Genomic DNA, 24,722 nt, shown 5'->3' on the forward strand with positions numbered 1-24,722 from the left:
TTACTCCTCGCGCGAATTAACAAGCCTAACCCTGCAATTGACAAAGAATGCCTTTGTCCGATTATGATTCTCGGCTCGTCACTAATTAAGCCCAGCAAGAAAAATGATATTCCGCGAAGAGGATAGAACGCATGCGGCTGAATCAAAGAACACTAACTGAAGAGAAATTGCAAGCTGTTTGCAATTAACGACAGCATGAGGAAGCACGCTAGAAACGAATGAAAAAGATATTTACATGAATAGTGAGTATATAAAACACAATTCTTTGAAAATTCTTCAATGCGGGCACATTTATTTAATAAAATTATTTATTAATATAATCGAATCTAGTTTAGGTACTTTAGGCACTTTAGTGCTTATCAGTGCTTATCAAAGTATTACAAAAGATTTTGAATACCTCTGCCTTGGATTATCGATAAGAAATATATTTATTTTGCAGCTCTTCTTGATTGTTTTCATTGAAATATACATGTGTAAAGAAAGACAAGTGTTTAAATAATATATTAAAATAATATATTGTAGTGATATAAAGCAATAAATCGTAATTGTTACACATTTTTTTCTAAATTAATAATTAATAATCTAATCTAATTAATAATTTATTTAAAGTAATCAGTGGCGCCATCGGTAGCAAAACGACCAAGTTTGTAGTGAAACTAGTTCCCACTATTTCTCTAAGATGGCGCCACCGATACCTTTCAGTCAATGATTCTTTATTTCGTTTTTAATGCATAATTCATACGATCATTTGCTTTTTTAACGCTTCAATATAGTAGTTAATACTTAAAATTTATCATTCCTACGGATAGTTATTTAAGTAGTCTATTAGTTTCAAGTCGACTCGTCTAGATGGCGCCTACGACCGGATTCCTGCATTACCGACCGCGACAGTCAGCTTAAAAAGCAGCGTGTAGCCGACAAAAAGAGGAAGGTTCAAAAAGTACATTCTTCGTATTTCCTGTGTAAGGATCGCGCGCGTTACGCGCCTATTGTGTATAATAAAATATCGTTTTGTTACCACGAGGCTGTGCAGTCGATAACCCTCACACGTGATCCCTACAGAAGTTTCAAGTGTCCTCACCTAGATGGCGGCCTAGATTAACGCTGCATATTCAAATTATTCTCTCGAAGAAATTAGAAAAACATGTAAACAGATACCGTAGCAATTGTTACAGAGAAGAATTCAGTGATTATAATAAATACTGTGTTAAAAAACATTAACAACGGTCGAGTATTTGTTGAAAGATTTATTCTAGTATTGGAACATATCATCCATACATAGCACGGTCAAAACCGATTCTCGCTTTCGTTTTATTTGTAAAAAAGGTGGAAATAAAAATAATATACAACAGACAAGAGGGCTTCTCCCTTTCTCCCTTTCTTTTTCGCTTCCGCGCTGCGTACTTCGATTGCAAAATATCTTAATCGTTAAATGCGCCGGATTCGCCTCTAAACATTTACACAAAACGATAAATTAACTAAAGGGGTCTGTACATACTGCACAAATTCGTTAAAAAGTCGTCCATGATAACATCAATAGTAATTACATTAATCGTTGTAATAATAATAATAATAATAATGATAAACACGAACGCTTAGTAAAATAATAATTAATAATATTAAACGTAACTGTTACTGATAAATCATTAATTGATAACAATTAAAGCTAACCTTAAGAGAATGTTAAATCTAACGGTTTGTAGTTCGAAGCAAGAAGTATGCAATATTACAATTGAAAAATTGATAGGGGAAGGGGATGAAAAGTAATTTACAAAAACTTCCAGGATGAAATTAACAAAATTTCCATACAAGATGTCTCTGTCCGAGAGAAAGGTAAGGAAAGGAGAGAAAGGATATCCGTCGGACTCGACAATGACATCCTGTTAATCGCGAATAACAATATGGCGACCAGCGGTCTTCCGGTCTATATACATACAACGCGCGATTTTTTAAATCCTTCGCGAAACGAACAACCCTGGAAGAAAACTGTAAACGTTCTTTTGTTTTATATTTTTCATTAATACTCGATCCACATCCCAGACCTAACCTAAAAAGCAAAATTTCTCGTTTTCTTTTTTTCAAATGCAAAAATTAGTAGAAGTAAAAATAATCTTTGCCTTTTCGAATCCACAATTCAAATCTCACCCAGACCCGAAAAAGGCAAATTCCTCGCCTCTAAAAAAAAAAAAAAAATGGAAATATTAAGTAGAATAAAATAATTTTTGCCTCTTTAAACACCCGTATTCGTCGATTTTTTCATTGAATAATTATGGTGCCAAACGAGAGAAATTTTTGTTGCATCGTTCCATGGAACACTCACGAATTACCCATAATAAATATTACATGCAATTAACACGATTGCTCGTTAACGTGATATAATTTACATAAATAATTATAAATTCAATTTCGCGTATAATTCATGAATTTCCATCGATTGTATCTCGATACAGGGCAGAGTAACTTGACGAACATAACCTCTTGCGGTCGTAGCGTGCGAACTATACAGGGTGTCCCAAAAATGGTGGAGGTCATTGAAAAAAATGGTTCGGGAGGTGATTTGGAACAACTTTTTCCTTGGCGAAAATGTTGTACGAGGCTTCGTTGAGAAAATATTAACGAAAAACTCCGGACCAATCAGAGCGCGAGTATGCCGGCGGAGGGCGGTCGCCTAGCGCGTAGCCTACGCCTACCGCGGCCTACTCGCGCTCTGATTGGTCCGGGGTTTTCTCTTTACATCTCCATAACGAAGCCTCGTACAACATTTTCGCTAAGGAAAAAGTTGTTTCAAATCACCTCCCGAACCACCTCTTTCAATGACCTCCAACATTTTTGGAAGACCCTGTAGATGTATCGTCGAGCGTGGCCCGACATACGACCGCAACGGGTTTAAGTGGAAAGAAAGAATAAAATAAATTCTAACCGGACGAAAAACGAAAATCAATACGTTTCTCATCGGATGTTTCGAAAGGAAGAAGCTTCCGTTATTGCTCCGCCATCGTGTTTTGTTTAAAAAAAATAGTCATCTCTTTATAATGTCTTTCTCACTCTCTTTCTCTATTACACTACACCCTGATGCCCATTGCGTAATTTTTATTGCGTCCACGAGGTCGGATACGTAATCGTTAGTTACTTTTTATCCCAGAAAAATATATTATGTTTATATATGTATGTATATACGTACATGTATATTTATTTATATACATAACAGAGCCTCAAGATGGAAACATCGACGACAGATAAAATTTTCATCTGAACGTAAACGAACTTAAGACAATTACATATAAACGATTGAAAGTTTCTTCGTTAATTATTGTCGAAAAAAGTAAATATCGATCTTTTTTTTTTATAAATTTCGATAAAACAAATCACCTCCGAAACAGTTCGCCGATCTTCGAATTTACAATATTCACTGTTTCTTTCTGAAACATAATTTATGAAATCCCTTTTGAGAAATAAAAAAAAAATAAAATAAAAATAAAAATAAATAAAGAAGAAAACAAAAACGAAAAAAATATTAACGCGATAAAATTAAGTACCCAAAGCCTTTAACACATCTTTCCGGACAGCCTTGAATAATATACAGAAAAAGAAAAAATGCAAATCTTCCGATTACTTCGAGTTACTACTAATATCGATATCGTTTCTTTTTCCTCTGCCCCGTACGTCTGCAACAATAAATTTCTCCCGGAACAATTAACAACGTCCACAGTCCTCCTTCACGGTTCGTCCGGCAACAATAAACAAACATACAAAAAAAAAAAAAAAAAAAAAAAATAGGAGGGTTAATGTACAAAGCTAATTTACAAAGGTGTCGTTTCCCCTCTGTATTTCACGGCAATGCTTTGCGTTTCCTCGTCCCTGCTCTCGTTCCCCTGCGTTATTATGTACACAATGCACTCTCTTTGAACTCTTTGCTTCTACGTATTCTCGCCGTCGTCTTATTCTCTATACTGAGCGGCGGATTCCTCGGCTCCAAGGTCAACCCTCCCCCTCCAATTCTCCCTGAAACCTACGGCCACGCCTCTCGGCGGCCGTCGGCCAATCACAGGGGGACCAGTGAGATCAAAAGCCCGACAGATGGCGCCGCGGGCGAAAAGCCAAGATGGCGGCGAAGCCGGCCGACCTTGGAGGCGACGGTTCCGCCACCTAGCGTCTCCGTATCTCGTTTTCGTCGAATGTTATTTTCCCTCGAACTTGGAGGTGAATCTTTCGGTCACCGGCCACTCCCCCCCCCCCTCCCCCTGCCACCTCCACCCCTCAAACCCTTAATGAAAAAGGCTTGCAATACTGTGTAAGAAAAATAAATACTCTTTTTCGTTTTGGTTGTTATTAATATAAACTTTGAACGCCTCGCGGATTCTCAGGAAAATAAATTCTTTAACGATTTCATATTCGACGCTGGATTGGCGTTGAGATTATTCAACTCTTTTCGTTTATTTCATTTCTTTTCTTTTTTTGTTTTTGTCTTTCTTCTTCAACACTTCCTTTCTCGCTTGTACTTGATTAGGGTTCGCCTTCCGACCCCTTCGAGGGCGATTTCGGGTTACGGGAAAATGATCCGGGCAATATTTTCGTGACTTTCTTGATCGTCTTAATTTTTTAGAATAAAATTTGATAATTCTTGAGAATCTTCGGAATATTATGAGAAATTTATTGCAACCGCCCTGGAAGAGTTGTCAAATCCCCCCCCTCCGCCCCCAAAGATACAGGGGGGTTGTCCCCCCCCCCTGTTCGTTGAGGTTCACAGTATTGCATTTAAAACGATAACAAGAATTTTTCGAAATAATAAAGTCTTCGAGCAAGCTTTCGTTAAAAAAAAAAAAAAAAAGATCGAATTTCGTTGCGCGCCAAATTTCACGATGTCGCAGACTCGAAAAGTTGTCCTCAAAAACCGATGAATCGAATGAAATTCATTCTGGCTCGAGTAAAATAGTCGAATAAACGTTGCGAATAAATTGAAATCATTCAAGAACAACGAATAACCTTTTTCATAACCTTTCTCGAATAAATCGATGAATGAAATCGTTATTCGTCGCTTTCGAATAAACGAAGACGTCTTATTCGTTACTCACGAATAAACGTCGATACCTTATTCGTTATTCAAGAATAAATCTGTGACGTTTTGTTCGGTTATTCGCAAATGAACTTTGCTGACAGCTCTGTATAACAAACGAACGCGATTAATGGAATTTTCGGACCTCGTTATTCGTCACCGTGAACGCGAATAATTGCGTTGCATAATTGGAATTCAAATTGGACGCGATCGAATCGAATGAAATTGATTCTGCCTCAAGTAAAATAGTCGAATAAACGTTGCGAATAAATTGAAATCATTCAAGAACAACGAATAACCTTTTTCATAACCTTTCTCGAATAAATCGATGAGTGAAATCGTTATTCGTCGCTTTCGAATAAACGAAGACGTCTTATTCGTTACTCACGAATAAACGTCGATACCTTATTCGTTATTCGAGAATAAATCTGTGACGTTTTGTTCGGTTATTCGCAAATGAACTTTGCTGACAGCTCTGTATAACAATCGAACGCGATTAATGGAATTTTCGGACCTCGTTATTCGTCACCGTGAACGCGAATAATTCCGTCGAATAATTGGAATTCAAATCGCACGCGATTACTCGAGAGACTCGAAGTTTTTGGGGGAAAAAAAGGTATAAATATTTTTGCAAAATTCTGCCCGGTTAAAAATTCTTCGAATCGCTGAAAGGCGACGTGAATGGTTCGAAAGAACACAACGCCAATATGGCGGCCCCGTGAAACACAAGCCGGCAACAACGCTCCTCCATCCTTTCCCAGAATATAATTCCCGCCTCGTTTTCCCGCCAAAAAAAAGATACGCACTGATTTCAAAAAAACAAATACATATACTTCCGTCCGGTTTAGCTCTCTATCTTCGTCTTACTGTTCACTCAGGATACGTTTCGTCGCTATTTCTCACTCTCTCCCTCTCTCTCGCACCGGTACCGCGCAAACCTTCATCGTGCAACACTGTTTATAATGCTTTAAAGACTTCAGCGTCCAGCAATCGTTAAAATTATTGTACATTATTAATTAGTAATCGTTAGAATATAATATTGTTGATGTATATATGGCTCCTCGCATGCCCATCGCAGAAAATACGTAAGTTACTAGGCATGCGCGAATAACGGGGAGTTTCTCGCGCGTCTGCGCACAACTCGCCACCATGAAATACCCGAAACGGCCCTCCAGGAACTCCCTAGAGTCCCTAGATTCCTAGACAACTTCGAGCGTACAAACTCGTTGCTTTTTCTCGCTTTAACAATGTAACCCGTTCTCCGATTCTATTTCTTTATTTCTCGGGTATTCCCAGAGGTTTCATTTGGCGCCACAGTCGACGTGCAAATTATGGTTTCAGTTAGGAACTTGAGGATCTTTCGACAACGACACGAGCTGCAACATCGATTTTCAAAAGTTCCCTAGAAATGACCGAAAAAAAGAATTTTCGAATTTTCAATACGAAATCGTTCCATACAAAATTGACCGGCATATATTGTACAATCTTTTTTTTTTGCCACGGTTCAATGCTTCGTGATTTCAACGCATTCGAGAATCGAATTCGACTTTGAGAAATTTTGAATTTTGAATTTTTGAAAACGTAAAGTTTACGTTTACTCGGAAAATTTCTCATTCTTGGAAAGGATTATCGCAGTTTCTCGTGTCGTCGACGGTGCACCTCTTTGACGATAGTTGCCAATTTATATTCAGCATTTCAAAAATTTTCGCAAATTTTTCGAATTTTCGAATTTTCAATACGAAATCGTTCCATACAAAATTGACCAGCATATATCGAATTCTTTTTTTTTTTTGCCACGATTCAATGCTTCGTGATTTCAACGTACTCGAGAATCGAATTCGACTTTGAGGAATTTTGAATTTTGAATTTTTGAAAACGTAAATTTTACGTTTTAAATTATATTCTTGGAAACGATTATTATAGTTTCTCGTGTCGTCGACGGTGCACCTCTTTGACGATAGTTGCCAATTTATTTTCAGCATTCCAAAAATTTTCGCAAATTTCTCGAATTTTCGAATTTTCAATACGAAATCGTTCCATACAAAATTGCCCAGCATATATCGAATTCTTTTTTTTTTTATTGCCACGATTCAATGCTTCGTGATTTCAACGTACTCGAGAATCGAATTCGACTTTGAGAAATTTTGAATTTTGAATTTTTGAAAACGTAAATTTTACGTTTTGAATTATATTCTTGGAAACGATTATCGTAGTTTCTCGTGTCGTCGACGGTGCACCTCTTTGACGAAGTTGCCAATTTCAGCATTCCAAAAAGTTTTCGCAAAATTTCTCGAATTTTCGAATAATCGCACAGACAGTGGCGCCATTCGCGCGTGCCTAACGGATATCTACGTTCATGTAACTTCTATTAAACGTATACGGGCGAGTTAAATCGTACCGCGCCGCCGCCATTGCCAATGTTCGAAAAATTCTTCCGCACGAAGTTTTCACTCCCCCCCCTCTTTCCCGCGCGTTTCGGGCGGAGTGCACGCCGAGTCTTTCTCTCTCTCGCACCCATCCTCCTCGACACACGCACACAAGCAGCCGCAGACATGACACACGCACAGGCACATTCGTTCAAACATAACCTCTAATTGATGTACATACAAAGTATCCGAATGATGGTAATTTTTATTCTCTCTTTTTGAAATTCATGTTGCATACACACGTGTGTGAATTTAGTGGTGGGAATCGCGACACTTCCCTCTCAGCTACCAACGAATATAATCAAAATTCTCTCGCCACGAAATGTCCAAATTTCATTAATTAGATAAATTTCTCCTAGTAAAAATTTCGAGCGCGCTTCATCGGGGACGCTCGATCTTTAAAGTTTCTTTTCGACGTGTGAAGTTGTCAGATTTCGTGATTCAACGATAGCAGTGGTTCTCATGCCGTCAGGGAAATTTGAGAAAATGTCAAATTTCGAGTTTTAGCGATAAGTTATGATTCCGCGCCGCATCGAAAGTTGAGAACCACTGACGTAATTTTTTTTAATTTTATTTTTAACAGTCGATTATCCCTGATAGAGCGTCCCCCGGTGCCAACAAAGAGAAACAACGAGCCCACGATACCGATAAGTAACCCCTAAAAATGTCAATTTTGAGTTTCGAATCGATCGAGTTCAACAAACCTAATCTACTAGAATCACAAGCGTCGCCGCAGAATTTCTACGAAATCGAAGGCTGAATTTTGCTCCTTGGCCCCCCTCCGCCCCCTGTTCGAGAAACGGGGCCCCCGGAGTTCGTCGTACGCCCCTGGCGCGCGTCGGTGCCGAATAAAGCGGCCGCTCAAGGTCACCGACGAATCGTAAACCAGAACAGTCCGACGCGACACGTAGCGAACGTACTTGAAAGATTCTTAACCTTTGGGGGGGGGGGGGGAGCAGGCAACGAATTCTCGACAAATTTCTTAAAACAACATTCTTATTAATAACTTTCCAATCACAAAGGCGATTTGATTCCCATCACTGTACGAATTAATACCGTGTACATGTGTACGTGTACATGTGTACGTGTAAGTGTGCAACCTATACAGTATAATAATATCGTATATATAAAACGCTCCAAATAGAAATAATATTTACCGATTAGTTAATCGAAACGCGTGTGGGGGCAAAAACTCCCAAAATTTTGTATTTCCTCCGCGAATTTCTTTTTTCCGTTCCTCGCGTATCTTTCGTTTTTTTTTTTTATCGATTTTAAAACGTACAACAATAATTCAGTCTAATACATTCCGAAAGCACCAATTAGTCAATAGTTTCGTTTCCGATATGGCCGAGTCCGCGTGCTCGGCCGCCATTTTTTCCCCACGACAAAACCCTGCAAAACGCCCAAATAATCCAATTCGCACGCCTGAAAAAAAAGGAGCCGTTTCCGCCTAATTTTTCCACACCGAGTTCTCTCGCGTTAACAATTAATTTCGAATTATTTTTACAATTAACGTGTATAGTATGTATATAGATGCTAGTAGAAGATACAAGACGCATTTTCGTGTGCTTTTTTTCATGTTCTTCGAAACGTGTGTACGCTGTGTGTGTGTAACAGTGTCGTGGCCGATCGGGGGGGAACCCGAATTCGATGAACTTGACGAGATCGGTAACTTTTCTTTGCGTTCCACTCTCGACAGAGGTACCTAATTATCGTTCGGATATTAGATCATGAATTCCAATATAATCTGTGTCGGTATTTCCCTTCGTTAAGGCGACAATTATTTTCTTTTCTCTAAATAATTGTTGTAATTTTTTTGAATTAATGCTCGTGCAAATAATGACTAAACAAAATTATTGGATGGTGAATGAGAACTACTGTTTCTCGACCGATCCCACGAATCTGTTTGCCTCTCTCTCACTCTCTCTCTCTCTGTGTGTATGTGTATGTGTATGTGTGTGTGTTGGTTTGAGTACGTGTGTGCGCGTACGTGCATTTGCGAGTGCTGCAAGTACAAAGTTTGTGTGTGTGTGTGTGTGTGTGTGTGTGTGTGTTTTAGTAGTAGTAATAGCAGCAGTAACAGTAGCAGTAATAGTAATAATAGGAGTAACAGTAGTAGTAGTAGTAAGTCGACCGGGTGCACATCCGACGAGGGCAGGTCCTAAAGTGACAAACAACGACGCATATCTTTTCTCCTGGTTGGGAAAAACCGAGGGGACAATTTGTACAATTATCGGTATTATAATATAGTAAATTCCTGACTTACTCCCTCTCCCTCCCTCCCCCACACTCCCGCTGTACTCCCACTCCTCTCGTCCATTCTCTCACACTCTCTCTCTCTCTCAGCATTATCTGTTTCGTTTAGATTATTAGATTTATCGTTTCCTCAGACTTATTCGTATATATGCCTAGCAGCGACGATTAACTTCTAATATTTATTTTACGTTGTTTATAGTAAAATCAACGCCGAGTGTATCGTCGATTAAAAATTTTGTACGTTTTATATTCACGAACGTCGTAGTACTTTGGTGTGCTAGTGGTGGGCAGCCCCGAAAATTTTGTCAGCTCTTGTTAATTACTGTTAATTACTAACGGAACAAAAACTTAATTACGACAATATTTGCGATTCATTTTTCCTCTCTTTTTCATTTAAATACATTCCGCGTAGCTTATTGCTGTTTCGCCAACTCGATAATTGCACGTTTCGAGCGAATCTCGAAGGTTTTAAAAAAGTAGAAATATAATAAATAATAAATTTTGATGCACCTGGCTAATATAATTAATTCTCTGAACGTGCTAAAAATGTTTGCTGAGAAAGACTCTCGAATTTTTAATAAAATTGCGACGGTAAGAAAAGGGCCAGTCCTCGCGAAGGACTTAAAATTGCTCGAAGGGTGGCGCCATCTACACTAGCCGCCATTTTTTCACCCCACGGTGCGTCACCGACTGGGGCAAATGTCCAGCAATCAATTATCGCGCGATGAAAATTCTCAGGGTTCCTTTACAAACGTTATGTACAATTCAATTTTCAAAAGAAAAAAAAAAATAATAAGAGAGAACAACAGCAAAAAGAACGAAACAACCGTGCCGTTCGCGTGTAACCGAGAAAAATAACATGTAAACTGCTATAACAAAGTATAATCATTTAACTTTATTTATAATAATCTTCAGCGTATAAGCTTCCTCCGTTTTCGTTTTTTTACTTTTCTTTTTTTTCTACAGCTTCCAATAAATTAAACGACCTCCATCTTGATTAATAACAAGAACCTTCGTCTCAATCACACACACTCGCTTTCTCTATCGCTCTCGCAGGGCCGACGTTGCCTCCAATAAGAAAATACCGTTTCAACCGTCGGTTCGGCTGATTACAAACGCAGACCGTGTTTATAATTGTTTTTCCTCTTATTTGTAAGGTCAACGAGAGAGGTGACTGCGTTCACGGTGACCTAATCTGACCCACGTGACCTAATTTGATACGTGATTGGTATTATTCGTTAAATAAATATTCGATTGCAAAAATTAATCGAATAAAATTACGAATAAAAGCTCAAAATCAAATCGAATCGAATGAAATTCATTCTGCCTCGAGTAAAATATTCGAATAAACGTTGCGAATAAATTGAAATCATTCAACGAACAACGAATAACCTTTTCTCATACGAATATAATCAATGAATGAAATCGTTATTCGTCGCTCTCGAATAAATAGTCGAATAAACGTTGCGAATAAATTGAAATCATTCAAGAACAACGAATAACCTTTCTCATAACCTTTCTCGAATAAATCGATGAATGAAATCATTGTTCGTCGCTCTCGAATAAATAGTCGAATAAACGTTACGAATAAACTGAAATCATTCAAGAACAACGAATAACCTTTCTCATAACCTTTCTCGAATAAATCGATGAATGAAATCATTGTTCGTCGCTCTCGAATAAATAGTCGAATAAACGTTGCGAATAAACTGAAATCATTCAAGAACAACGAATAACCTTTCTCATAACCTTTCTCGAATAAATCGATGAATGAAATCGTTATTCGTCGCTCTCGAATAAATAGTCGAATAAACGTTACGAATAAACTGAAATCATTCAAGAACAACGAATAACCTTTCTCATAACCTTTCTCGAATAAATCGATGAATGAAATCGTTATTCGTCGCTTTCGAATAAACGAAGACGTCTTATTCGTTACTCACGAATAAACACGTCGATACCTTATTCGTTATTCAAGAATAAATCTGTGACGTTTTGTTCGGTTATTCGCAAATCAAGCGTTGCCGACAGCTCTGTATAACAATCGAACGCGATTAATGGAATTTCCGGACCTCGTTATTCGTCACCGTGAACGCGAATAAATTGCGTCGAATAATTGTCTATGTACACACAGGCAAAGGAGACACCTAGGAGAAACGGACAGATCAGGGTACCCCGAGCGGACAAACAGACAGACAAGAGAGATCGTGGCACGATCGCGTGTATACGGTACCGTTAACCCCTCGCGGTCGTACGTCGAGCGTGGCTCGACATCAGTGGGGCGTCAGAATATCTGGACCACAAAGGATTAAACAACATGCGTGGCGCGTGTGAGTTTTATGTTCGGCGTGTGTGTATGTGTGTATATGCGTGTATGTGTGCGTGTGTGCTTGTGTGTCTGATTGTATGCAACGTGTGGCTCGACACGTTTTAAAGGAGTATTATAGTTGTTCCTTAAAAAAACACAGAAACTCGAGTTGGCAGTATCATGAACAAATCGCTCGCTCTACCTCGTCGAATGGCAAATTCGAAATCGAGCGAGCGCGCAAGTGTGTGTATATAATAATATATTTTTTATCTGTTTTTTTTTTCCATTTTCTTTCCGCTTCTCTTTTACGCTCCGTTTTGTTGGTTTTGTCTTCCGTTTTGTTTCTTTTCATCCTCTTCGGTTCATCCTCGACATCTCTGTGTCGTCTGCGAACGCGCGTGGTAGTGTCTTCGTTTCTTCATCTTCTTCATTTTTCTTCTTCCTTATTTTGTATAATAATCGTGCTTTTTTTTCTCTTTTTCTTTTTTTTTTCAGCGGTTAGCGTCGAATGGGCGCGGGGAAATAAACGGCTACGACATTTAAGACAATGAGAAAATCGACGTCAACGGTTAACGCCATTGGCAGTGATCGTAGAATTGCGTGTTTTCCTTTTTTTTTCCCTCCGTTTTTGTTTATTTTATTTCTTTTCTTTTGTCTGTGTTCCGTGACTCTGCATGTCGCGTTGTGTTTGTGTTTGTGTGTCTGTCCGTGTACGGTTTCTCCCTCCCTCGCTTTGCCATCCATTTTGCTCCTTTCACTCCCCACCCCCACTCTTCTCTCTCGCTCTCTCTCTCTCTTTCACACACACACACACACACGCACACATACGCACGTTTCTTTTGCTTTCATTCTGTCGTTCCCTCGCCGAGTAACGTATGACCGGTTTTTCATTTGTCGAAGTATGCGGTTCACCTTGATTCCTGAGCGTCTCGACGTGAAACCTGCAAAGCGCGATTGTGGGGGGACGGGGGCGAGGGGGCTTGCTCCAGGCGGTTCAAGTTTCGCGCCATTTCGCTTTTTCATCGGCCATTGCTCGCGTATCGGTGGTGGTATAGATCGGCCTTATGCTTGGAATAATATTCGAATAAGATACGACTAGAAATCGTCGAAATTATTCGTTATTCGCGAACAAATCTTGGTGAATTACTCGTTATTCGCAAATAAATCGTCGAAATTACTCGTTATTCATGAAGAAACCCCGTTGAATTATTCGTTATTCGCGAATTAACCTCGCTGATTTATTCGTTCGCGAATAAATCCTTGAAACTATTCGTAATTTACGAATAAATCTTGGTAAATTACTCGTTATTCGCAAATAAATCGTCGAAATTACTCGTTATTCATGAAGAAACACCGTTGAATTATTCGTTATTCGCGAATTAACCTCGCTGATTTATTCGTTCGCGAATAAATCCTTCAAACTATTCGTAATTTACGAATAAATCTTGGTGAATTACTCGTTATTCGCAAATAAATCGTCGAAATTACTCGTTATTCATGAAGAAACCCCGTTGAATTATTCGTTATTCGCGAATTAACCTCGCCGACTTATTCGTTTCGCGAATAAATCGTTGAAACTATTCACGAGTAGATCGTCGTAATTATTCATTATCCATGAATAAGTCGTCGAAATTATTCGTTATTCGCGAATAAATCTTAGTGAATCGCTCGATAATCACGAATAAGCCTCGCTGAATTATTACAAATAAATATACCATATTAATGTGAAACCGGTCCTTAGAGCAAACAAAAAAAACACCCCACCTAAAATTCTTGCCCCAAAATGAAAAGACTACTTCATATTTTTTCATTTAAAATTGTTATTTAAATACGAGTCTCGTCTCTGTCCGTCCAACTGACCAATTACTCGATGTTATTGCCAATCTTTACCCCAACGTTCTGACCAACCTCTGCACAACCCAAGCTGTGGGTCATCAGCTAAAAAAGGGGAGACGTTGCCTATGACCCACGTGCCGGGTTACGAGCAAAACTAGCGAGATAGATAGCGTTTACCTAAAGTGAATCGAAAGGAAGTTTAACGTCGAACCTTACTCGTTACGAATTTTAGAGTCCAAAGCTACTTCAGTTGTGTATACAATAGGCAATGTCGTCACAGTGTGTGTGTCTTCGATATATTTCTTTGCTCCTCCTCTTGTATTCCCTTTTTCATTCGCTCTCTCCCCTTTTTCACGGTTTCTCTTGCAAAAACGACGATGCCTGAAAGCACTCGATATGGAAGATGTAAGAATGCGTGGCACAACAACGAGGAGTACAGGTGCGTGCAAAATGGTTTATCTGCGTAGTCGCTCTTCAGGTCTCCCCCTGTCTCGACGTGTTGCCAACTAGCCAGAGATTCTCTTCAGTCGGACACACGACGTTCAGAACTGACAATTTCAGGACTTTGGTTAAAAACCAAATTGCGCCTTGGTTGTTTCACGGTAGATATCCTCTACTTTGCTGGTTCTTTATATAATTGTGCAATTATTTTAAATGAAACTTTGTCCATCTTTGCTCGAATCCCATGAAAAGTTGAAACACTGCGTTGAAGGATTACTTACGGTTACCAGCAGCCACCCAAGACTTTGTCCACCGGTCTATTTAGAAACAATCTACAACTCAGAAGAGTGTCTATCGGTACATATTGATTATTAACTATTAACTTCTGCTAGGTGTATCAAAAGCCTCGTCTCCTCAAATTACACACTGTAAATAGACAACGATGGAATTAGGAAGCCTCAAACAGCCATCCGATGGACAAAGTGTTGATATACCAGCCAGTGGACACCGTGAGCATACATTTACACGAACTTTTCTAATTATTCTCAGATGGTGGCCAGAAATATTCTCCAAGAGAGTCGAATCTCTGTTCGACCTTAGCCCAGATCAGCAACGCCTCAAGACAGTTCCTGGTACGATCTTCTCGTCGAGTCTGAAGATGATGACGGTGATGAGATATTTCTTCGTTTCTCGTCTCAGGTTGTCTCTCCGCCGTATAGCTCTGCTCCGTGCTTCTTGCAACGTTCTTTTGGTGGTGTTCTGGCGTACACTCTGCGGTGTGGCAGTGTCAGCCTTGCGGCGTTTTACCTAGAGTACAGTTCTCTTAACGTTTTATCATTTAGTCGTCTGCCACGTCACTCCGAGGCGTCGAAGGTCTTCTAAAACGACTGTTCCTTGAGAAACGTCTGCAGGCGTTAGTCGATCCCTGGAGCAATGCTTCGGTCCTTGACCAAAGTGGCCTTGATGAATCTACTAAGCGTTCAAGTCCTTGCGAGTTTAAGTCCTTATCTTTCTGTGCCTATCGAGGCATCCTGTCCGCACTGCTCCAGAGGTCGATGTCGCTTGCTTTAGCTTCGTTTAACAGGTATAACGTTACAATAGTAGAACACGATACGTGTGTGTGTATATATATATATACACACACACACATATATACGGTGTTTCTAGTCGGCCTAGGCGATGGTAGTTCTTATACGTGGAACTGACGCTCTTATCTGACTGTCCGCTTTGCTATCTCGACTTTCCACCCTTCTGTTACGTTAATCTTATCGTTTTCTTTTGCTTAAAACCTGCGTTTGGAGTCTACTACGGAATACAATTGCGTACAATCAGTTAATAGCATAGAGTTACAGTGTTACAACATCCAGAATCTTAGTGTATCATGCTCTGTGTGAGTGTGTGCCAGAATCGGGCTACGATTATTGACGCTCTGACCACCCAGCGATCACCACGGGTGGATTGCGGTTTAGCCAACGCAACGTTTAGGAGTGTGTACATAGTTTGAGTGTGTGTAAGAGCGTGGTTTGTTATTCTCAGGTGGTGTTACGAGTCTCTATCTAAGAGGGCGACCCAGCTGTCGGGTATCCGGAGTTCTCAGCCTCCAAGCCACCTTTTGTTTTTAATGCTAGCATATTACACAGGGTCTAGGCGAGTCTCAGAGTCCCTAGCGAATAGTCCTCCTGATTCCTCTGCTTCCAACCCCAAAACGTTCCCTCCACATCCTTAGCAACCCTGTTCCGTGTTTCTCCTTTGAAAAGATCTTTGTTTGTAACCCTCACGCATCCAGTTCTCGTGAATTTCTCGTTCTCCCTGTCCCAGCTCGGTTACCATTCACTCTATCTCTCCCCCTCCCCCCTCTAATCTCTCTAAATAATTAACCCCACGTTCCCTCTCATTCTCTCTCATTCTCTCTCCGCACAGATTTACGATATTTTACTTGATTTTGTTGATTTTTTTTTTCTTCTTTATATTAAAAAATTAAAACGGACGGTTAAATTTCATGGTTTCGTTTTGTCGGTGAGCCGATGTCCGCTGCTGAAGGCACAAGGCTTTGCACTTGAACTCGGTCACCTAGCCTAGCTTCGCTGACTTACTACGACCTACTACCAACTAGCCTCGCTTACTTACTTTACTTACTTCCTACGTTTCTACTACGTTATTCCCACGTTTCCTCTATCCTCGTTTCCAGCCGTTCCTCAAATGCCAAGCCTAGTCCTCGACCCAACCTCTGATCCACGACACCCTTCAAAGACCATCGATTCCTCCATCCCATTCTAACTCGCTCCTCTTTCTCGTATAAACAATGTACATGCTAGCAATATATTATTATGCTATGTGTGTGATATAGACTCTATGGTATCGTTATGTATAATCGTATCATTTGTTATTCTTCTTTTTGTTTGTTACTTCGCACTCGATTGCCGGGTCGCTGCTCAACAGCTGGCCCCAGACCATCACCTACCAAACTCGGTGATCACCCTACCGTCAATTGCACGCATACACAATCATTCTCTCTTTCTCTCACGCTCCCTGACTCTCTTAGATTCTTAATCTTCCCGTGCGCCTTAGCCTGAACCTTACGCGTTATACATTAGACATTTACATATCGATTCCGGGGGTAGCCAGGTAGAGGATATAGTAATAACATAACTGTAGGTAGCTCCTTATTACAGTCTCTGTACTGTCTCTACGTATCACAGCCTGGGTGCCTCGCCACTGCCTTCGTAACCTTTCGTAATCTCTGCTCCGAAGAGCTCGTCTCGCCTCCTCGAGGCTCTCGGACGCAGAAGAGGACCTGGACGAAGAGCCTCGAGGCTCGGGACGACCTGGGCTTGCCCCTGGGGCGAGGCAGTGGCATGGTGGCGCACTAGTACAAGGTGTATCGCGCACGCCGTTTTCTCACGTCCACGTTTGCTTCGTCGTCCGTTGCCGCGCTCCAGCGTCGTCTTCGGACGTCGCAGGGGACTATAAACACTGTTAGCCGATCGGCGCAGGCGCCGGTGACCGGCTACGGGGGAACTAGGGCGTCACGTCCCAGATCTCCGCGAGGAATAGTGGCAGCTTTTTGTTCTTGAACTTCAGACTGAAGCACATCTCGCTGTTCTGGTTACCGAGGGTCCGCAGCTCCGTCAATACCGACAACAACTTCGCGAACACCGTCCCGGACTTTGGCCTGCGACGATTGTCCACGTACGCCCTCAACGCCTCCAGGTAGATCTCCTGGATCTTCTCCACTTTCCAGCCTTCCAGGAGGTTTGGTCGCTCTGAAACCAGACATTCAAATTAATAAGAAGCTGAAGAATGCTAGGAAAGTTGAGAGTCTCTTTAACGAGGTCTCAAAGTGGAGAGAAATTGACTGCAAAGCTCGGGACAACCTTTTATTTGTAAAAACAAAAAGTTTTGAAGAGAGTTTTAAGGATTCGCTAACAATACCAATTGGTTTGGTCGCTCTAAAACCAGAGAGTGAAATGAATACATGCTAAGAAGGCGAAGAGTCTCTTTAAAAAGGTCTCAAAGTGGAGAGAAATTGACTGCGGAGCTCGAAACAAGATTTCATTTCTGTTGCACTGAACAGGAAGTTTTGAAAGGAGTTTTTACACTGTAGTGTACACTTTCCTCCACAAGGATTCTCTAAGTATACCAATTGATTTGGTCACTCTAAAACTAGAAATTGACATAAATGTGGAGAGAAATTGACTGCGAGGCTTCAAACCTTTTATTTGCGTTGAACAAAAAGTTTTGAAGAGAGTTTTAAGGATTCACTAACTATATCAATTGGTTTAATCGCTCTAAAATTAGAATAAGGTCTCAACGTGAAGACACCACAATATAATATCCAAGGGAATCCCAACTCTGCCCTCTGAAGAGCACAGCATTGGATGCAATGCTTAAAGTGACTTCTGCGTGCCAAATTTCAATCTAACCAAGAAAAATGCTACAAACAGCTTCAGCTGGCTTGCCATTTCTCAGTTACAGACTACATAAAGTCATTCAGTCTTGGTTTAACACTATTTCTCAAAATAATATCCAGACCTAATCTAACTTTGCCTTTTGGAATAATTCCTACTCTCCAGCTGACCTGCCTGAGTTACAGATTAAACGTTTTTTGTAAATAGGAATATTATTCCTATATTATATTTAATTTTATATTATTATATTATTATATTATATATTAATATTAATCGCTAATATATAATATTAATTAATATAATAATATAATATTATTAAATAGGAATATATTTCTAATAAATTTCCTACGTAGGAGTTTTTAACAGTCTGGTATTTGGTTCTCTGCGTACCTGAGAATATGACAATGGCAGTTAATAACGCATACTCTGCATTGTTGACTTTCATGGCATACATCTGCCTGCAGAAGTGCAGGAGATCTTCAATCGTCTCGCCCATGCCTGCCACATTATAGCTGTCCCTGGTGTACGGCTGGTTATTGGCGAATATTATGCTGTCTGTTTGTACGTCGTACTTCCTCGCCATCCGGAGCATCATCACCTCGCTGGAGCAGGCCTTCAAAAGGGCTATCTGATCCTCTCGCAGGAGCTCATCAAAGCCAGGTAACCTTTTGGAGAACTCGACGATTAACTGCACGGTCAGGATAGTGATTTCTGTTAAATGCCTGAACTTGTAATCGCTGATGTCCTCTCCCTCTGATGGCTGATGCTGAAGAAGAAATTTATCTCTTATTAGCACACTTTTCATTCAGAATCATCCAATGTAAGTTTAGTTTCATTCAGATATCAGTCATTTTCAATGATTATTTTCCAATGGAGGCTAAGTTTTCAAACACTTACTGTGATCCTTTTGAGATCCTCTTCACTGGGTTGCTCGTACTCGTTTTGAAAATAAACGAGCCTGTGTATCAGCTCCTCCTGTTCAGGGCTGATGGGTTTCACATAGCCGAAAGGGCTGACGGGTGTTAGAATACCACTGCTCCCAGACGTGGACAAGGATTCAGCTTCCGCTGGTTCAATCTTCACACCCATTTGGTCGCTGCGTATCACGCTGCCTGGTGAACCATTCATCGTTGTACTGTTCGGTTTGTCCTTTTCCTGCAATGGTACAGGAAGCTTGATAACTGAAGCGTACAACAATAGAATAGTTTACAATCTTTGTATGTAGTGCTTCGAACAATCAAAATCTTAGGATTCATGAGTTAATCTTTTTTTTTTGTGGATTCTCGAAGACTTGTTATATGAAATATTGTCCATCAATGGCTCTAACCGACTCACATGTTAATTGCCATATATACTTAAGTGGATACTCGTCTGTGTGGATCTAGGACACCACCTGTGTCACTTTCAATACACACACAGCTCCTACTTATTACCATTTGTATAAGAATTGTACTTGTTTTGGTTCTGAGGTAGTGGTGTCTTTCAAGTTACAAGATTATCCCCACCAATCCCTGGAATTGCAGACCCCAAGAGAACTAATTAAACAAGAGTGAGCATTGTGGTTAAGAAAAGGGGCACAGATGGTGCTGGTTAAGGAAACACCAGTGAATATTACAAACTCTTTTTACACCTCTCTACAAAGATTCCTTTGAAGAACATTAATTAATTTAAGCTTAAATAGCTTGGTTAGAAGAAGAGATGCTAGATGGCGCCTAAGTGTAGAGCTGGTGTCAAAATAGGACCTTTTGGAGATGCAATAAATTTACAAATTAAAAAGAAATAGGTGAATGATAGTCTTAAAAAATTAGAATTCTAAAGACCTCTGACTAGTAGGGAGTAATATAGACTAAAGTTATTGAATTTATACCAAAAGTAAGGTTTGATACTAAAAGTACCGAGGTTACCCATATTCATTATACATTCAACCATATCTATGTAATTGCAGAAAAAAGGAGTAAACAGGCTATTAGAATTCTAAAGACCTCTGACTAGTAGAGTGCAATATAGACTAAAGTTATCGAATTTATACCAAAAGTAAGGTTTGATACTAAAAGTACAAAGGTTACCCATATTCATTATACATTCAACTGTATCTTTGTAATTGCAGAAAAGAGGAGCAAACTGGCTATTCAATCACACTAATTTTCTGTTACAATTATCATAATTGTCATAAAATTCTAGGAAAAGCATTGGTAAAATACAAATTCATAACTTTATACGCATATTCGAAAAAAAGAAACTCAAAGTACCGTCTTCTAAATGTTGTACAGTGTGTAATATATTATATATTAATGCAATTGTTCGCATCTTTTAATCTTTCCATATACAGTCAGTGTGAGAAGTATTCGTACAGCAACCAATTTAAAATAAATGGTTCCTGTACGAATACTTATTACACTGACTGTATTTACACTAGTCATAAATGCACAGTTAACAACTTTTGAAAGAAGTTTGGAGTATATGATACAAATAGACCAGCTCAGTAGTTTTACTGCTAACTGCTTTATCTACCAATATATCAAGTAAATGCTAAAAAGAGCGCAGAAGTAATATCTACACCAATATACTCATTTTACAGAGAATATTAGCTACGCTTTAACAGTTTACAACTACAAATGACCCTATCCTAACTCCATCTTGCTACTTTAACTTTATCAACAGTTACATATTATTATAACAGTTAAATAATCAGCTTCGTTATTCCCAAAGTAATATCTACACCTAATATACTCATTTTATAGAGAATATTAGCTACGCTTTAACAGTTTACAACTACAAATGACCCTATCCTAACTCCATCTTGCTACTTTAACTTTATCAACAGTTACATATTATTATACCAGTTAAATAATTAGCTTTCTTATTCCCAAAGGTGTCCATCGACCACTTAACTTGAACGTAAAGGTGTTTGTACTGTGAACTTGCCGATACAACCATGTAGAAATTAGTTGTACGTAAGGGGGCTTGTTTGTAACAAACAAGGGGGTAATCTATATGTATCGTTGGACTCTACCTTCTGCGCTTTCTTCTCCTTGCGCTTGACAGCACATTGATACTCTGGCACAACGCACTCAGGCCTCATGCCAACGGTCAGACACTTCTTCAGCCTACACTCCTGGCACTTGCGCCGCATGTACATGTCGATCTCGCAATTGTTCCCGTATTTACACTGATAGACCGCATTCTTGGTGATGCTGCGCCTGAAGAATCCCTTGCAGCCTTCACAGGTCAGGGCGTTATAGTGGTACCCGGAGGCACGATCCCCGCAGACCAGGCACAGCTCTTCCTGCTGCCTAGGCGTGGGCCCTTTCTTCTTCCTGGCGTCGCAGCCGTCGGTGCCGCCGCCTCCTCCGCCTCCACCACCCCCGCTTCCATAACCGTTCAAAGACCCAGGCTGCGACAACTCGTCCCTACCTGCGAACAGACAATTTAAGAAACTGTTAGACGCCTGAATCCTCCCAAACACCTCGTCTGTCGACTCTGTTACACGGGAAGTCCCCAGTTGGGGCCCAATTTCTGGGACCACCCCGCATTTCTCCGTTGTTGCAAACGATAGGGAAAAATTGTTTAGACAAAAATTGTCGAGTTTCTAGGGGACAATATTAACATATGCGCGGAAAGTATATCAAGGTCATATTTTTGAAAAATTCAAGGTCACTAATATTTTTTTTAAAGTAGAATGGGTATTTTCAATATTGCATGCTTGTGACTGATGAAAAGACGAATTTAAAGGGATATAATAAGGTGACCTTCGGGTGACCTTGAGAGGAGTTATCGTTAAAAAATCAGGGAGAGCAGAATCTGGAGTATCTCTGTTGTTTTTAATGATACAGAAAAATTGTTCGGATAAAAAACTGCAAGGTTTCGAGGTGGCAATTTTACCACGTGCGTTAAAAATATATCAAGGTGATATTTTTGAAAAATTCAAGGTCATCAATGATCTTTTTTTAACCGGATGAGTTATTTTTATTATTGCGGTATTGTGTCTGATAAAAAGACGAATTCAAACGTGTACAATAGGTCGACCTTGCGATGACCTTGAAAGAAGCTACACGTGGCCGAAAATGGAAAAGGGAAAAACAATTAAATAATTTTAATAATCTCGCTCATTTTCATACGTATCAACTTATATTCAATTATATTCAGTTAATATAACTTGTATTCAGTTGTCAAATTGTATAAAATAAATGTTAATAATTTTTCAAATTGTTTGTTCAGATCAGTTTTAATTCGTGGTAACGAAAACGTTTTCTCGGAATTTCTGAGGCCGTTTTCTCCTGGAACTTTCCATCGAGAAAGATTTTGCCGAAGATGACGCACCGCGATGTTCCCCCGCCCACGAAAAGCGAAGGTACTTTCCCGACGATTCCGCGAAGAGCTATAGAATGGATTCCTTGGATCATCAGGAAATACTGATCGCCGTGAAAACATCCACCTGGAACACTGAGACACTGACCGTGCTAGGTGGTCACTCGGTTATTCCCCTTCTGCCTCGTCCAGGATTGCCAACCTCTTCAGATACCTTCATTATCTTCATTAACAAATCTCGCGATATCTCCACTCAATTTTACAGAATTTTCGTCTCGATTGGCGAATTAATTTTACTTTAGTATGTTTGTTTATATTGTTCATTTCCATTTGTTTATTCCCATTAAAATTATTGTTCTCTCTTCGTGTTCTCTTATGATGTTACTACTGAATTTTAGTAGCAGTGGAAAATGGGCTTAAAAGTATTTTTTTATATAATTCTCCTAACGATTTTTAAAATTGAAAAAGAATGAATAATAATAAAAAAAAAAGAAAAAAAAACTAAAACTCTAAACAAAGTGTTCAGAAGAGAAACTAAAACCTGATAAATCAGTGGGCACGACTTCATGCAACGGCTCGGCATCGATGCCATAACGAGTTTGTGTATATATTGGTAAGTGGCACATAATGATTGTATATAGAGCTGAACGGACAGCCTTCTCGTTGCTGTATCTCAGACAGGTTTCCTTACTGCAGGGGAATCTGATAATTCAACGCCACGTGCACACAGGTTATGGCACCTTCGAATGTTCTTCCAGAGTTATTATCCGTTATAACATTTTTCCAATTTATCATTCCAATTTCGATTATTCTCCGTGCACCTTCTTTTTGAGAGCGTTTCTCTGTCTAAGAGTCGCGGGGCCATCCCCCACCAATCAGGACTCAGACAATATAACCCGCTCCAACCTCAATCGGCTCATTATTATGTATTATACAGGGTGTCCCAAAAATATTGCAGGTCATTGAAAGGGGTGGTTCGGGGGGTGATTTGGAACAACTTTTTCCTTGGCGAAAATGTTGTACGAGGCTTCGTTAAGGAGATATTAACGAAAAACTCCGGACCAATCAGAGCGCGAGTATACCGATGGAGCGCTCGCGGTAGCGTATGAGCGCGGCCGCCTAGCGCGTAGCCACGCCTACTGCGGGCGCTTCCAGTGGCATCCTCGCGGTCTAATTGGTCCGGAGTTTTTCGTTAATATCTCCTTAACGAAGCCTCGTACAACATTTTCGCTAAGGAAAAAGTTGTTTCAAATCACCTCCTAAACCACCCCTTTGAAGGTGTTACAATGTTTTTGGGACACCCTGTATAATATTTGTATAATGATCGCGTTTTTGGGCCTTCAAGGAGTCACTAGATTCGCCCTAGGGAATTTTAAGGACCGGTCAGCACTGCAATGGCGCGTGTCACGAATTCTGGTACTATATTCATAAATATGACCCATAATAACATACAAATTATAACGATATAAACCCTGTGTATATACAATTAATACCAATGTATATTTATTTGTATAATATTTGTATAATGATATGTTATGTATATCGTATTAATATGTTTATATTGTTGTAATTTGTATGTTATTATGAGTTATATTTATGAATGTAATAGCAGAATTCATGACACCCGCCATTGCAGTGCTGACCAGTCCTTAAAATTCCCTAGGGCGAATCTAGCGATTCCTCGAAGGACCAAAACGCGATCAGATGGTTCTTTCAAAATTCGTGGAAGACGTAGCGAACCATAATCATTTGGAAGTTGCCAGTTGCGACGTGGCTCGCTTCTAGATTCTACGTAGCAAGGTTTCCGTGCTAGTTAGTAGCTCTCTCACGGCGGAGCACTGAGCGGCCTTGACTCTGGCTCGCTCCGTCGGATGCCTGCGCAGTGAGCGACAGGTAGCGATGGGACCGAACCACCGACTCGGTCATCAAAACACGATTCTTTGAAATTCAGACCGAAATTTTCCAAATTTTTACATGGATTCAACCTTTGCGCTGGGATTATTTATTTAATAAACAATTGGCAATTTAAAATTCATTTTTTCGCGATTGCTGGGTATTCAAATTTCGATAATGGAAAATAGTGGGACTTGTATTTCAATTTAACGTTTCACCGACTGGTAACATCTAGTTTGATATTGTAGAATATTTATTTTGTCTGTTAGAAAGGTTTCATGATTAATATTTAT

General features: G+C 39.8%; 1 protein-coding gene across 2 annotated transcripts in view; it reads right to left on the reverse strand.

The window, feature by feature from the left end:
* Positions 1-1,232: 1,232 nt before the first annotated feature.
* Positions 1,233-24,722, reverse strand: part of LOC128882714 (ecdysone receptor-like) — a 35,624-nt gene continuing 12,134 nt past the window's right edge. Inside the window, exons 2-5 of one of the 2 annotated variants that reach the window (XM_054134441.1) lie at positions 21,242-21,642; positions 19,126-19,377; positions 18,619-18,994; positions 1,233-17,583 (exon numbers count right to left, since the gene is read on the reverse strand). In XM_054134441.1, coding sequence (XP_053990416.1) covers positions 17,339-17,583; positions 18,619-18,994; positions 19,126-19,377; positions 21,242-21,642 — 1,274 coding nt within the window. In that variant the 3' untranslated portion in view covers positions 1,233-17,338. Of the gene's footprint in view, positions 17,584-18,618; positions 18,995-19,125; positions 19,384-21,241; positions 21,643-24,722 lie in introns of both variants that reach the window. The other variant, XM_054134440.1, reaches the window with a different exon arrangement.

Source organism: Hylaeus volcanicus, unplaced genomic scaffold (assembly GCF_026283585.1).
Source record: "Hylaeus volcanicus isolate JK05 unplaced genomic scaffold, UHH_iyHylVolc1.0_haploid 12148, whole genome shotgun sequence".
Taxonomy (NCBI): Eukaryota; Metazoa; Arthropoda; class Insecta; order Hymenoptera; family Colletidae; genus Hylaeus; species Hylaeus volcanicus.